The following is a 15,000-nucleotide window of genomic DNA, read 5'->3' on the forward strand; positions in this document are numbered from 1 at the left end:
GTAAACACCTGCTCCACCCACTTTCCATTTGCTTTCATAAAAACCTATCCCCTACAGACAGGCAAAGGGCGTGATGGAAGCCATCCATGTTTTATCTCTCAATCTCCTTAATTTAGTAATTTTTGATTTAAAAAAAATATGTATATATTTTTTCACTTTTGTTATTATTTATATAAGTGCTTACTTGATCCACCCACTTTTTCACACATTGCTCTTGAATTGTGCTACAAGCATTGATTTGTACAAGGTTATAGCGTGAGTAGAATGTGTAAGGACAAGGACAAATCACAGTTTCAAAAAAAGAGTTAAGCTGTGTAAAAATTAAATGTGGTTCAATTCTTTTTAGTTTAGTTGTAGTATAGTTGTTGGCACTTTCAGAATGTTGAAATTTAGTTTAAAATAAAATAAAATTGACTTCATTTTATGAACCTTAACCCCTCCCCCCAAAAAAACTACAAAGAAAAAAACCCCAACAACAACAACAATACCAACAATAAAATCCAAAAACAAACCAAAAATAAAACGACACCCCAAATATAAAAGAAAGAAGAGACAAAAACAAAAAAACCCAAAAAAAAAAAACAGCCCCCCCCCCCTCCCAAACAACAGAACATGATTGCTCCAGATTTAATCCCCAATACTTAGGTTTTCACTCATTTTTCATAATTGTTCCAACCTATTTACAGGTCATAGTTCTCACCATTCAGGTTTCTCACGTGACTCCAGGTACAGAGGATCAGGCAGAGCTGGTGATGAGTACAGACGTAAATATAACAGGATGAAACACGAGCTGGAGCTTGAGAGGGTTAAGGCAAGACAACTGCAGCAAGAGAGAGTGGAGGAAATGAGAAAATTGAGGGAAGCTTTTGAAAGTGACCAGAGATTGGCCATGACCACGCTGCAAAATAAGATGGAAGAAGAGAAAAAGAAAGAGGTGGGCTATTGAACTATATATTTGGCTATTTGGTCTTGTGGTATGGCACTCGCTTTCAAATTGGAAGGTCCAGGGTTTGAGCCTTGCTCGGCGTATAGTTGAGTCCTTGGAAAGGGCTCTTTACTCACACTCTCTTACCGTACTTAGGTGTCATATGAGTACCTAGCAGTTAACAGCGTTGTCTCTGTTGGAAAAAATTGTATTATCGCCAAACAAGCGTCATGACTCGTTGTACATGATAATTGTTGCTGTTGGTCAGGACACCTTGAGCATGTCAAGTGGATATTGCACTATATAAAAAAGCTCAAGTCTTTAATGTAAAAAAGTAGTCCCTTAGAGCTATAAGGCCATGGGGATGAAGTTTGTCCCAGTTTTTGTAGCGTTAAACAGACGGTAATATATCTTTTTTGGACAAAAAAACCCCAGGTCTTTTCCAAAGTATTTTCCTCATGATTTACAGGTAAGTAGCTCAGTTCATATAACTACCCTGTGGACAGAATAGTTGGGAAAACAACTTGATTTGTTTTTTGTTTTTTTATTGTTTGTTGAGGGATTTGCCAATTGAGCTTTCAGGACCCTGTGATTAAGATATAAATATCAGTAATAAATTAAGTCCCGAAATCCCTCCCTATAACTTCAAGCAATCAAGCGATATTATTTGTATCCCATTTACAAAGCAAAATCAAATTTAATTTCCTTCTCGATTTTGCATTATTCACTTCATCTGAGTAAGAAATTGGATTATCGATATAAGGATAATAAATTGGGTTTTCTGTCCGGTTCATCTAGCACCAGTGAGTTAATCTTCTCATTGGCTTAAATAAGTTCAGTGTATATGGAGCCTATTTAATTTTAATATTTTTAAAATATCCCTTTTTTTGATAAAAGATAATGAAAAGTTCTCATCAATTGAAGAAACTGGTCCGCTTTTTCAATATCTATTAAATTTTCGCGACCCACGTATGTCGATAAAAAATAATTTTGTAGACTATTATAATTTTGTGAATTGGTTGATGTAGGAGAAAAATATACAGTTAATAGAATACATGCTATCGAAGAGAAACTATGGTAGATAAGCCTTTATAGAAATATAATTGTGGCAATGCTTTCGCACCCATGATATATTGATAGAAAAGAATATTAAATGTTAAGATAAGCTTAATCTTAATGCTGAGGCCATTTATGTATGTTGAGAATAATCAAAATTTTTATGAGTATCTAATACTTTTAAATAATTGCTAATGTTCACGCTTTTTTATGAATTTCAGATGGCAAGACTTAAAGAAGAACTTATAAAACAAAAAGACTTTGAGCTACAACAAGTTTTATTGTATAAAGAAAGTGAGAAAAAAGATAAGAATACTTTAACAAAAAATGAGAGAAGGAAAGAAAAGCAAGAAAAAGGCAAAGTCGTCGGGATGGATAGTAATAAACAGGAATTGTTAGAGGATGAGGATGATGCAGCAAGGAAGGATGCAGATAATGATATTGCTATGGTTAGTAAAAGACCGAGAGCTAGGGAAAAAACTCCAGATATTGACCCGAGGCCAAATACATCAAAGACTGCTGACTCTGAATCCGAAGCAGCTGCAGATGTTTTTGATGGGGGAACCGCAATACATTCACCCAAAAACAAAAAGTCAGTGACTGTTGTAGAACCTCTAATAACCAAAGAAGTCAAAGTAAGAGCCAAAAATGAAAGGAAAGACAACTATGTTGGAAGAATTGTGTCAAAAATTGAAATGCAGGATGCTGCAATGAATGTGGAAGGTGATAGTGTCGTTAATTCTGACAACAAAGATGAATGTGCAGGACAAGATATAGAGATTCAAACAAAAGATGAATCACTTCAAACGAGTATGATTATAAAAACTGAAGAATCTCAGGCTGAAGATAAACAGGTGCTAAGTGATATGGAATTGCGAATTAAAGAATTAGAATCTCAGAAGACAGGTTTGGAGAAGGAAGCATCTGATATTCGTCGTACCCTTGAAGTAAAAATCAAAGAGCACAAGATAAAGGAAGATGAATTCATGCAATTGAGGGCTGGTTATGATAGAGAATTGCGCACCGTCATCAATGAACACAAGAAGGTAATTATTACATTAATAATAACAATAATAATAATAATAATAATTAATAATAATAATAATAATAATAATAATAATAATAATAATAATAATATTAACTCACTCACACCTACAGATTTTTGCTACGTTTCAAAATTGTATAAATTGTATTAAAAATGAGAATGTACATAGATAGTTTTATTCAACTACCATTAACATGCAAAAACTAAAAACAACAGCTTTGATTCGCGATGGTGGTGTGCGAACGAATCGGCGGTCTCAAGAAGTGGGTGAGAGAGGGATCTAGAAATGACTTGGGTTTGAAACGAATATTTTTGTGTGTTCGTGGATAGCTCACACGGTAGAGCCACGCTCTCACCTGCCAGGCGGAGTTGTCGTACCAATAAGGTCGCAGGTTCAAACCCCACCACCGCCGCGAAAAATTTTTATTCTCTATTGTCTTCTGGCACTTTTCTACTCACTTCATATCTTGTTGTTACCAACAGCTTTGATACTACGCCTATAATTTGTATCAGAAAAAATGTAATAAATAGGAATGGGGTAAAAGTAACCCGGGTAAACTACGGATATAGTCGGTGATAGGGTTGAGTGAGTTAATAATAATAATAATAATAATAATAATAATAATAATAATAATAATAATAATAATAATAATAATAATAATAATACTACTACTACTAATAATAATAATAATGATAATAATAACAATAATAATAATAATAATAATAATAATAATGATAATAATATAATAATAATAATAATAATAATAATATAATAATATATAATGATAAATGAATGATGATGATGATGATGATAGATGATGATGATGATGATGATAATATATAGATGACAATGATGATGATGATGAGATTGATAATAATAATAATATATAAATGATGATAGATGAGATCTAATAATAATAATAATAATAATAATAATAATAATATAATAATAATATAATAATAATAATAATAATAATAATAATAATAATATAATAATAATAATAATAATAATAATAATAAAATAATAATAATAATATAATAATAATAATAATAATAATAATAATATAATAATAATAATAATAATAATAATAATAATAATAATAATAATAATAATAATAATAATAATAATAATAATAATAATAATAATAATAATAATAATAATAATAATAATAATAGTAATAATAATAATAAGATTTCGAGTTTTAAAAGTGACTGTCACAATATTTTATCAATTATTTATTGTTCTTGCTACTCCAGGTAGCTCTCGGCAACCTGGACAAACTGAAGATGGCAGAAGAAGCATTGAAACAAGCAACTCTTACAGAGGAGGAAATAGCGACTTTATCTCAAAGACATGAAAGGAAGAGAAAGCTGTCAACTTCCTCTTTACCTGCCCTGAGTATCGAGGTAAGCGGTTGATAATCTACCCCTCCTCCTCCTACTACTACTTTTCTTCCTCTTCCTCATCCTCCTCCTCTCGTCTAACTCCTCCTCCTCCTTCTTGTTTTTCCTTCTAATTTTTCTCCTCTTCCTCCTCCTCATCCATCTTTCCTCCTCCTCCTCCTGCTCATCCTCCTTATTATTATTGGTACTCTATATGACATGCTTTTCAATATGAATTTTTCTTCCTCATGTTCTTCCTCTCCCTCCTCCTCCTCCTTCTGCCCCTCCTCCTCCTCCTCCTCCTCCTCCTCCTCCTTCTAAATCCTTTTCACTTCTTCTTTCTTCTCTTCCTCCTCCTCCTCTAGCTTGCTATTCGAACAGATATACTTTCCTTGTAACTTATTCTCCTCTTCCTCTGCTTCTCCTTCTCCCTTCCTCCTCCTCCTCCTCCTTTTCCTTCGCCTCCTCCTCCTCCTCCTCTTCTTCTTCTTCTTCTTCTTCTTCTTCTTCTTCTTCTTCTTCTTCTTCTTCTTCTTCTTCTTCTTCTTCTTCTTCTTCTTCTTCTTCTTCTCTTCTTCCTCTCTCCTCTCTCTTCTTCTCTTCTTCTTCCTTCTTCTTCTTCTTCTTCTTCTTCTTCTTCTTCTTCTTCTTCTCTTCTTCTTCTTCTTCTTCTTCTTCTTCTTCTTCTTCTTCTTCTCTCTTCTCTCCTCTCCTCCTCTCTCCTCCCCTCCTCCTCCTCCTCCTCCTCCTCCTCCTCCTCCTCCTCCTCCTCCTCCTCCTCCTCCTCCTCCTCCTCCTCCTCTCTCCTCTTCTTCTTCCTCCTCTTCTTCTTCTTCCTCCTCCTTATCACCTCCTCCTCCTCCTCCTCCTCCTCCTCCTCTTCCTGTTCCTCCTCATCCAACAGAGGTCGCTGACGTTGCCATTTAGTGTATTTATTTATCATCATAAAAAAAACAGACCGTAATTGAAAATATTGAGTTATATATTTAATGAAGCGAAATAGAAAATATGAAACATTTTGCACAGTTACAATTAGTGTTTACGTAGCTAATATTATCGTCAAGCAAATCAAGTATCCCGTGCATCTGTTTCACCATAATTCTTGCTAATCCGCGTCAAATCATTAATAAAAGGATTTATAATCAGTGGGCTAGGCCTATAGATTTCATTTTATTACTTTTGTGCCATGCATTTATCGTATACACTATGTGTAATACCCTGTCCGAGACTTTAGTTTGACATTATTTTGACGTGCACGAGTTATAACCTACGTTCACATAATATTATTATTATTTATAAATAAGCCCACGTCGATAGATTGATTGCTATCCCCTTATCAACATCATGGATGTGAGTATGAACATAATCATTTATTTCTGCTATTTCCGTTTTTCACTCAGTTGATATTCTTGTTTATTGCTTATGATTCTGATTTACATATTTCATCTATTGCAAATTTTTACATTTATTATTATTCTAGATTTAGTGAGGATTCAATATATTTGCCATCGGTTATTTTAATGATCGTATGTTATTTTGTTTTGTCTATTCCTTTTTTGTTGTTGTTGCTTATTTCATTTTTGTTTGTTTGTTTGTTTATTTGTTTGATTCTTTGTGAGTATTACTTTTCCTTTGCGGCTACTAAGTTTTAGGTATTTTTTTTTTTCATTAAAAAAAATCTACCTGAACCTTTTAAAAAAAATCATTATTTGTCTATATATTATTATGATCAAGAAGAGAGTCCCAGTAGCTCAGCAGGCAGAGCCCTCGCTTCACACGCAGAGGGACCGAGATCGATCCTGGTTGCAGTCGAATTTTTTTCCTGACCTCTCCCCCTCCCCTCTCCCCTATCCACAGCAGTGGTTGGGTAGCTGGGTCTGTTGGATCTGGCGGAAAGGACTTTGTGATAGACTAGCGTCCCGCCCATCCGAAGGGGAGAAAGCAATTGCTATTGTCTTATTGAAACTTGACTCTGGCTCCATGGGTCTAAAATGTAGCCCTGAAGGTCTACTATCATGATTAATTATTCGCTGCTCCACTATTTCTGAAAAATAGCTTTGATCTGTAAATTATTATTAAGGGGACATAATGAAGCTATTGTTATTTTTATTCATTTTTTCCCTTTTACCTCCCTTTAAGTTACAAAAAAGGCCTTGGATAAGGCCCCATTGTCTGCATAAGGAAGGCCCTCACTATCTTCTCTCTCTCTCACCCCCTCCGCCCCCCCCCATCCCTCTTCCCTAATCTTCCCTCTCAACGGCTATGTGAAGGATATGCTTTGTGACCTCTGGTCTCTGGTCGAATCCCGCTTTCGGTAGCTCAAAGTTGAGGCTTTGTAAAAGTCACTTTACTCACATTTTCTCATGGTACTCAGGTTAAAAGTGAACACCTGTCCCGGAAACAACGTTGTCCAAGAACCTTTCAGGTGTCGTTTTTCGTTCTACATGTTAAGTGTTGCTGTTGGCTTGTGGCCCTTGTAAAGCGCTTTTAGTACATTGAGTAGATATTGCACATTTTATAAATGCTCAAGTTTAAACACACACACACACACACACACACACACACATACACGCACAAACGCAAACGCACGCGCGCGCGCGCGCACACACACACACACGCATGCAAACACACTGCTATAAACACGAATCTCAATGCGATTTGTCAAAATAATGCTTCTGGATTGGGTCTTTTGACCTTCGTCTTCTATCCCCGTATGTCTGTTTTCCAAGTTGCTTTCTGTCTTTGTCTTGGAATGGGATTGCTTGGTCTTGTGCTGGCCCTTGCCGGAGTCCATAGCTGAGGGGTAGACTGTTAAATGTTTTGTATTAGTTTTGGGAGATGAATTTTTTCCCTTGTAAATCATCTCACAGTTATGTATTGTTGGTTATGTTTTCTGTATTGGATATACATATTCTGTAGACATTTGAGTGTATTTCTCTTAGTGGGATCCTGTGCTGGTGTCTGGATGCAACTTTTATGTGATCTCAAACTAAGTACACTTATGGTATGCTCTTGGAATCTACATCTGTTTCCTACTTGAACAATTCACCTTTGTTTCACTTTTTTCTATTGTGCTTTTTATTGTACTTCTAGAATCTTTTCACTATCACTTTTTACTGCTGCTGATATATGGCCTAATTGTGTCGCAGTGTTACGTAAAACAATTAAAAACAAACAAACAATAAAATTCTCGAAATCTAAAGTTTAGTCGTTAATAATCAGGTGTATAAAATAATATATCACATCTTGTGTCTTGACTCCCCTTCATGGAATAGCGCCTTTCACTGTAATGGTAGATTTATCTAATTGTCCCGGCAGTCATGGTAAAAAAATAATTATGTCCTTCCGCCACGACATCATACGATATCGACGCCTATGCATTCCACGAAGGAATATATAGATAATTTATCAAACAAGATGCCTGATGTCAACAGGAATCACCCATGTTGTCCAAGTCATAGTATAGTAAGAGTGATATAAAAATATTTTCCTCAAATAATATTCTATCCACTCGGGTGTCACTTGTGAAATTTATTTCCTGAAATAAGCAAACAAAATATACAAATATGCTCTTCTTTCCTTAAAAAAAAACAGGGGACTCAAAATATAAGATAATAGTTAAACTGCATCCAAGTGAATAGCTTGCCAGGCATAGCAAGAAGGAGGAAGCATGAAGTGAGCAAAACATGTCTTTCTTTGTGCGTGAAGAACACAGCATCAATTTATTATTATTATTATCCTCATCATTATTATTATTATTATTATTATTATTATTATTATCATCATCACCATTATTATTATTATTATTATTATTATTATTATTATTATTATTATTATTATTATTATATTATTATTATTATTATATTATATTATTATTATTAATACTTGATATAGTGCCGGTATCCACATATATAATGTTCAGAGTAGGCGATTTACAATTGTTTTTTTTTTGTTTTTTTTGGTATCACACAATTCCGTCTGATCGAAAAGAGACAATCAATCTTACTGGTCATGTAACCTTATGGATATTTTTTATTTTGGTGAGATTTACTCACAAACTGTGAGCTGAAATTGAGAATAAAAAAAAAACTCTTCGGTGACTCTGGAATGTCTGACCACACCACACAATAAACACGTATAATACATAACAAGCCAAAATAAATGCGGTGTTGTTCAGTAATGTGCCATGGATCCGAGCCTCTGGCCGAGCATTAGTAGAAAAGGCAGAGATTTACGACAACAATGTAATGACGATGTGTGTTAGCCGGATTAATGTTTCATTGAGGTCGTATCACTGATTTTACACTCCACTACTTTCAGCGTTAAGAATAACGTGGAATTCTCGACCACCGTCGTTTTTTAATAGTGACCTTATCTGGAACATAAGGTTCTTTGGTTGGTCATTATGAGTTATTGAGCACTATGGACGGTATTGAAGGTTGCAGCGATTTACACCAATCAGCGGAATTCTTAACTATTTTTTTTATCAGTTTCTTTTCCCCAATAATATAAGTTAGCTATATTTCGTGAGATTTCCCAAGGATTCATTTTAAAGCTGTGTTGCTAATTCTTTAACTCACTATTGTGATATTCTTGGATATGCGGTGTCTTATCTTTTTTTTTCATGATGTCGGTGGTTTGTTGTTTCCACGTAAAAAATTAGTATTTATCATCCTTTAATAGGAATATCCTATGTTGAAGTTTACATTGCATTTTAAAACTATTATATGGCTTTCCACGAAAAATTGGAAACCTATATTTTGAAGCGGGTTTCTTACTTTATAAACATAGCAAAAACCTTTTAAAGAATCAAGCATGTTACCAATATGTCCCATGTTCGGAAGGCTATGCCTGCAGTTACAGACGTCCTCCAAAACTGAGATTTTGGCTTTCAATATGTTCGACAATAGAACATTAGGCAAAAGATTTTTACTTTCTTTGAGATGCGGGCGTGTATGATTAACCAAGTACCTAACTGCCGTATCTGGAAAGGCACGTATTTTTAATATTTGGCCAGAAAACTTGTCTTCAAATATCAATCGATTTTAAAAAAAAACCCTCATCTTGGCAAGTCCCAGGTTTGACAGTTTTTGCCGAGATGAGGGTCATTTAAATCGATCGAGTTTCGAAGGTCGAGTTTTCCAGCTAAATTTTTATTTACGAGTTTTTCCAGAGTACGGCCGTTAATTGGGCAATCCTTTGATTGGGAATACAAGGCACATTCATCTGTTTGTTTTACGATTACAATATAATTGGCGAAGGCTATGACCTACGAAAGTTTCCAAAGTCCAATCGCCTGCATCAAGAACCGTCCTTATCCCGAGTGGACTTTGTGTTTACACTGGTGTCGAATTAAGAAGAAGTGTGGTTTTTTTGTGTTTTTTTTTTGCGACATTTCTGATGTGTTTCTCCTACTCTTTAACTGCATGTCTGCCTTTGTGTGTGGTTTCTTCATTTTTTTTGAGGGTTTCTGGATTTGGTTTATATTCAATTGGATGATAATACTTGCTTTATGGAAGTTAAAATTTCATCAGACAACAAATTGTATATTATGTGACCCATCGTCTCATAACGGTATTATGTAGGGATGATCAAGATGTGGGAAATTGAATAAAAAGCCAAAAAACATCAGACTTGAGTTGAGCTTACATGTTACTGAAATGTTTGTTGAATATTATAGTTATCATATAACGTTATAACAAGTGTATTTAAATGACAAACTGCCATAGTTATAGGCAATAAATAGAGATCTATTATTATTATTATTATTATTATTATTATTATTATTATTATTATTATTATTATTATTATTATTATTATTATTATTATTATTATTATTATTATTATTATTATGTTATATTGTGGAGAACGAACCTAGTATTTTACAGCGTTAGAAACCAATAATTCATCTTTTTGTTCGGTTTTAACTTTAATTGGACTTTTTTTTGCAACCGTTTCATCCCGACAAAATACCGTATTGAGACGGTGGATCACACATTGCGCACCTCGACTTTAAACTGTATGGTGAAAAAAATATATTGATTATCATTATGTAAACGATGCATGCCGGCTTATGCAATTGTCTTTTTCTTTTGAAACGATTGTACCGTCAGTGAATTTTTTTCTATATGTTTCTTTTTATTGTCCAAATTTTAGCGACTACGAGTACCTCTATCAGTTTTATTTTTCAGATGATTTAACGCAATTAATTTAAATTCGCTCTTGATATCCTGCTCTATAAACTTGGCACTAAAAAGAAGTGGGGTCCTTTTACTTCCTGTATCTTCAATATCCTCTATTACACTATGTCGTTGTCCTTTATATATGGTTTTATGTTCTTGTTCTTGTCCAGGACATGATTTTTGGGTCTTATCTGAGTTAAAGAGAGACTATCAGACGCATGTTTTCTAAAATGAGAGTTGATAGTTCTTTCCTCGATACTTCAACATCAATTTAGTGACCATTGTATGTTTTTACGAGCACTTCAATGCTATCCGATTTGGTTGTGGTTGTTTGCTTCCTTTTTGGTTGGGGACTTCAATGTGCTCTCAGACTTAAACGCCTGGATAAATTGCTTTTGGATATCGATATCTGTTGCACATCTCAATTAGCTCCCTTCTTTTATTTTTCTTGGATTCTTTTAAACCTATCCGACTCTACATGCAGAGATAATATTTCGACTTTCCCCAATATCTTTAACTGACGCTTCATATAACCATCACCACACCACCACCATCACCAACCCCAACAACAAACAAAGAATCAAACAAACAAACAAATAAACAAACAAACAAGCAAACAAACAAGCAAACAAACCCCTACATTTTTTTAAAATTACGCCCTTCCGCCATGGCATCATAATATACCGTCGATAGATAATCCATCAGACATCAAAAGATACCGTCTCCTAGACATTCCACGAAGGAATATAGATAATCTCTGAAACAGGGCGTCTGATGTCAATAGGAATCACCCATGTTGTCCAAGTGAGCAAATTGGAGGTTAATTAATAAACCCCTCAACCCCAATCTAAAGATTTTTTTTTTCTTGCAAATCTCGAAAATCTTGAAATTAGTTTTAAGAATGCGAACTTCGTACATCGTTAAATGACAATTCTCGTTATAAATGGCGATATTATTGTAACACGTTTAGTAATGTAAAACTAGAAAAGTCTTGACACTTAGCGATTTTCTATGAAGCCATTTTATCGATGTGCACTTATTTGCAGGTCTGATAACCCAATTCCTTAAGGGCTCATTGTTGTAATGGAAATCTCAAAAAAAAAAAAAAAATGACGCGAAATAATGTCCATTACAACCATAATAAACTAGGCCCATAAGTGGGTTCGGATGTCAGACCTGCATATGTGTACACGTCGCATTTTATCATGATGATGATAGTGATGATGGTGGTGATGATGATGATGATGATCATGATGATGATGATGATGATGATGATGATGATGATAGCGCAGTAATGATTGTGGTGGTCATGGTGGTACTAATGTTAATCGTGAATTTATTTATTGAATAGAGTCATGCAGACATATTTTGATACCGAAATGATGTCACCTCAATATATCACTCAGCTCTGATTAATTTTAGGTCGCCTGTTAGTGATTAATTCTCAATCAATGATATGAATCAGAATATAAATGTTAAAGGTTACACACCTGTTGGTATGTTTAATCTGGCTGGCGGATGTTGTGAGTAATTTGCCTACAGGCATAACATCAATATATCTACATTATATACCATACGTATGTATGTGATAAGATGTACCTCACAGCTGGTGTATTCATTGCGCAAACATAGTATAGTATATATATTTGCAATATTCAACAACCAGAGTAGATATATGATCTGAAACCAATGCAATTTATCCTGCATAACCTTTTTATGACACTTCCATAAATACTGCAATGTAATGAATAAACGATTGATTTTTATTTGCGAGCCTAATATCTCTCTCTCTCTCTCTCTCTCTCTCTCTCTCTCTCTCTCTCTCTCTCACTCACTCTCTCTCTCTCTCGCTCTCTCTCTCTCTCTCTCTCTATCTCTCTCTCTCTCTCTCTCTCTCTCTCTCTCTCTCTCTCTCTCTCTCTCTCCTCGTGACTGACTGTCTGTCTGTCTGTCTTGATGGGTGGGTGAGTGAATGGGTGGGTGGATGGATAGATGGATAGGTGGATGCATGTGTGTACGTGTGTGTATGTGTGTGTGTGTGTGTTCAAATTTTCTTCATGGTATCGTAATTTTGGTTTTGATATGTTCTATATTAATGTTATATAGATTTAATTTGTACTGTAACATCAATTTAAAAAAAAAACCAAACCTATGTTTATGAATCTCAGTTATATATATATATATATATACACGGATTATTTGCGGTTGGACGATTGGTGTCATAGTGATTTACTATTCTGCATACTCTGAAAAGAGAAACAAAAACATACCGCAATAATTAATCAATATTTTGGCCAGAAACTCATCCTTTAAATTCATCGATTACAATGACCCTCATCTTGACAAACTATCTCAAACCTGGGATTTCGTGGATATTGCGCAATAAAAGAGCTCTTGAATATTTTTTTTTTTAAGCTTGGGTCCTATAGATAGAACGAAGTTGACGTCACTCAGGTCTTTGTTATTGTTTTTTTGCCATCCACGTTGATGTGTAATTCTCACCTAACTGTATAGATAGTATGCAGATGACGTCACTCAGACCTTTGTTATTGTTTTTGCCATCCGCGTTTGTGAGTTGTTCTCACTAAACTGTATTAACCAGACTATAAAAGTTCATGGTTACACAGATTTGTGTGTTGGTCCGTTATACTTCCGGATGGCAATGTTGTGAACTCCTTTGCCAAGCGCATTCTATCTATAACCTGACTATAAAAGTTCATGGTTATACAGAATTTTGTGTGTTGGTCCGTTATAATTCCGGATGGCAATGATGTGAACTATTTAGCCAAGCGCGTACTATCTATATTGTTCCTTTCATGTTTACAGTCCAGCACGTTTTCCTCGTCTGCGTATTTCTCGTTCTCACGCATTACTCGTTCCAAACCCAATGCCCACGTATGATGATTCTTCTTTGTAGTTAGTCACAATTTTCACGTATTTCTCGTTCTCATGCATTACTCGTTCCAAACCCAATGCCCACGTATGATGATTCTTCTTTGTACTTAGTCACAATTTTCACGTATTTCTCGTTCTCACGCATTACTTGTCCCAAACCCAATGTCCACTTACGATTCTTCTTTGTAATGAGTCACAGTTTTCACGTATTTAGTCTCGTCCACCTTGAGACTTTCCTCGTCCCCTTTCGCTCTTATTGCGTTTAGGTAAAATACTCTTAACATCCGGCAGCCGGATACAGTTAGAACGAAGTTGACGTCACTCAGCTCTTTGTTATTGTTTTTTTTGGCCAGCCATTTTTACGATTAGTTCTCACTAAATTGTATTATGAACGGTTACACATAATTGGTATGTTATAGATAGAATGCGCTAGGCCAAGGAGTTCACAACATTGCCATCCGGAAGTATAACGGACCAACACACAAACTCTGTGTAACCATGAACTTTTATAGTCTGGTTAATACAGTTTAGTGAGAACAACTCACAAACGCGGATGGCAAAAACAATAACAAAGGCCTGAGTGACGTCATCTTCGAACTATCTATATCCAGTTGGCAGATGTAATGAGTTTTTTTTTTTTTTGGCTAATCAACAACAAACCAATACACAAAACTCTTCTTGTTTTTGTTATTTTTCACCTCCCATTTCTTTCCGCGGCCGACAACGCAATATTTAGCCCCTTCCATACCCACATACCCCCCCCCCCCCCATCCATCCACCCCACATACCTCTCTTAGTGAGCACTATCGAATATCTCATAATCTGCTCAGGAACATTAATCAACGTACTTTTATTGCTTTTACAGATAGAACGAAATTGACGTCACTCCTCTCTTTGTTATTGTTTTTAACCAGCCATTTTTATGAGTAATTCTCATTAAGGTGTATCAATCCATAAATGTTTAAGGTTACACACAGTTGTGTGTGCTGGGATTTTATATCCGGCTGACAGATGTGAGTGATTTAACTGAGTGCACAGCATTTATTTTACTGTCTTGTTTTTTGTTTTTTGTTTTTGTTTCAACTCATACTTCGAAACATCTGGCACCACCCTTTCCACACGCTCTACCCCCTCCCTCCTCCAATCCACCCCCTTCACCTCCCCTTAGTGAGCACTATCGAATATCTCATAATCTGCTCAGGAACATTAATCAACCCGTTCTTTTATTGCTTTTATTGATATGCTGCGATCTGAGTCATGTAAATAGGTCACTGATACAGCTAAATCCTTATCGCTGTACCGTTATTGGTAATGTCCACTCTGATGTTCAAACCAGCCTCCTGTTCTTCTTCTGCTGACGTCTGGATCAAATTATTTCATTGTTTGTGTTTTGATACGAGGGCATTTTTATTCACAGTAAATGTGTGTTATTTTTAAAAGATCGCTGAGAAGTTGTAACATTTTATCACTTTCTATCACATAAACTGCATTACTCTAAAACAAAACCCACATAT

The 15,000-nt window shown here is 35.1% G+C and overlaps 1 protein-coding gene across 14 annotated transcripts in view; it reads left to right on the top strand.

The window, feature by feature from the left end:
• LOC144967260 (RIMS-binding protein 2-like) overlaps nucleotides 1–15,000 on the top strand; it is a 263,317-nt gene that overhangs the window by 4,772 nt on the left and 243,545 nt on the right. For all 14 annotated transcript variants that reach the window (XM_078904258.1, XM_078904269.1, XM_078904263.1 and 11 more), the window contains exons 3-5: nucleotides 687–934; nucleotides 2,203–3,027; nucleotides 4,284–4,433. In XM_078904258.1, coding sequence (XP_078760384.1) covers nucleotides 687–934; nucleotides 2,203–3,027; nucleotides 4,284–4,433 — 1,223 coding nt within the window. The remainder of the gene's footprint in view (nucleotides 1–686; nucleotides 935–2,202; nucleotides 3,028–4,283; nucleotides 4,434–15,000) is intronic.

Source organism: Berghia stephanieae, chromosome 3 (assembly GCF_034508935.2).
Source record: "Berghia stephanieae isolate SIO BIC M18660-M18661 chromosome 3, UCSD_Bste_1.3, whole genome shotgun sequence".
Classification (NCBI taxonomy): domain Eukaryota; kingdom Metazoa; phylum Mollusca; class Gastropoda; order Nudibranchia; family Aeolidiidae; genus Berghia; species Berghia stephanieae.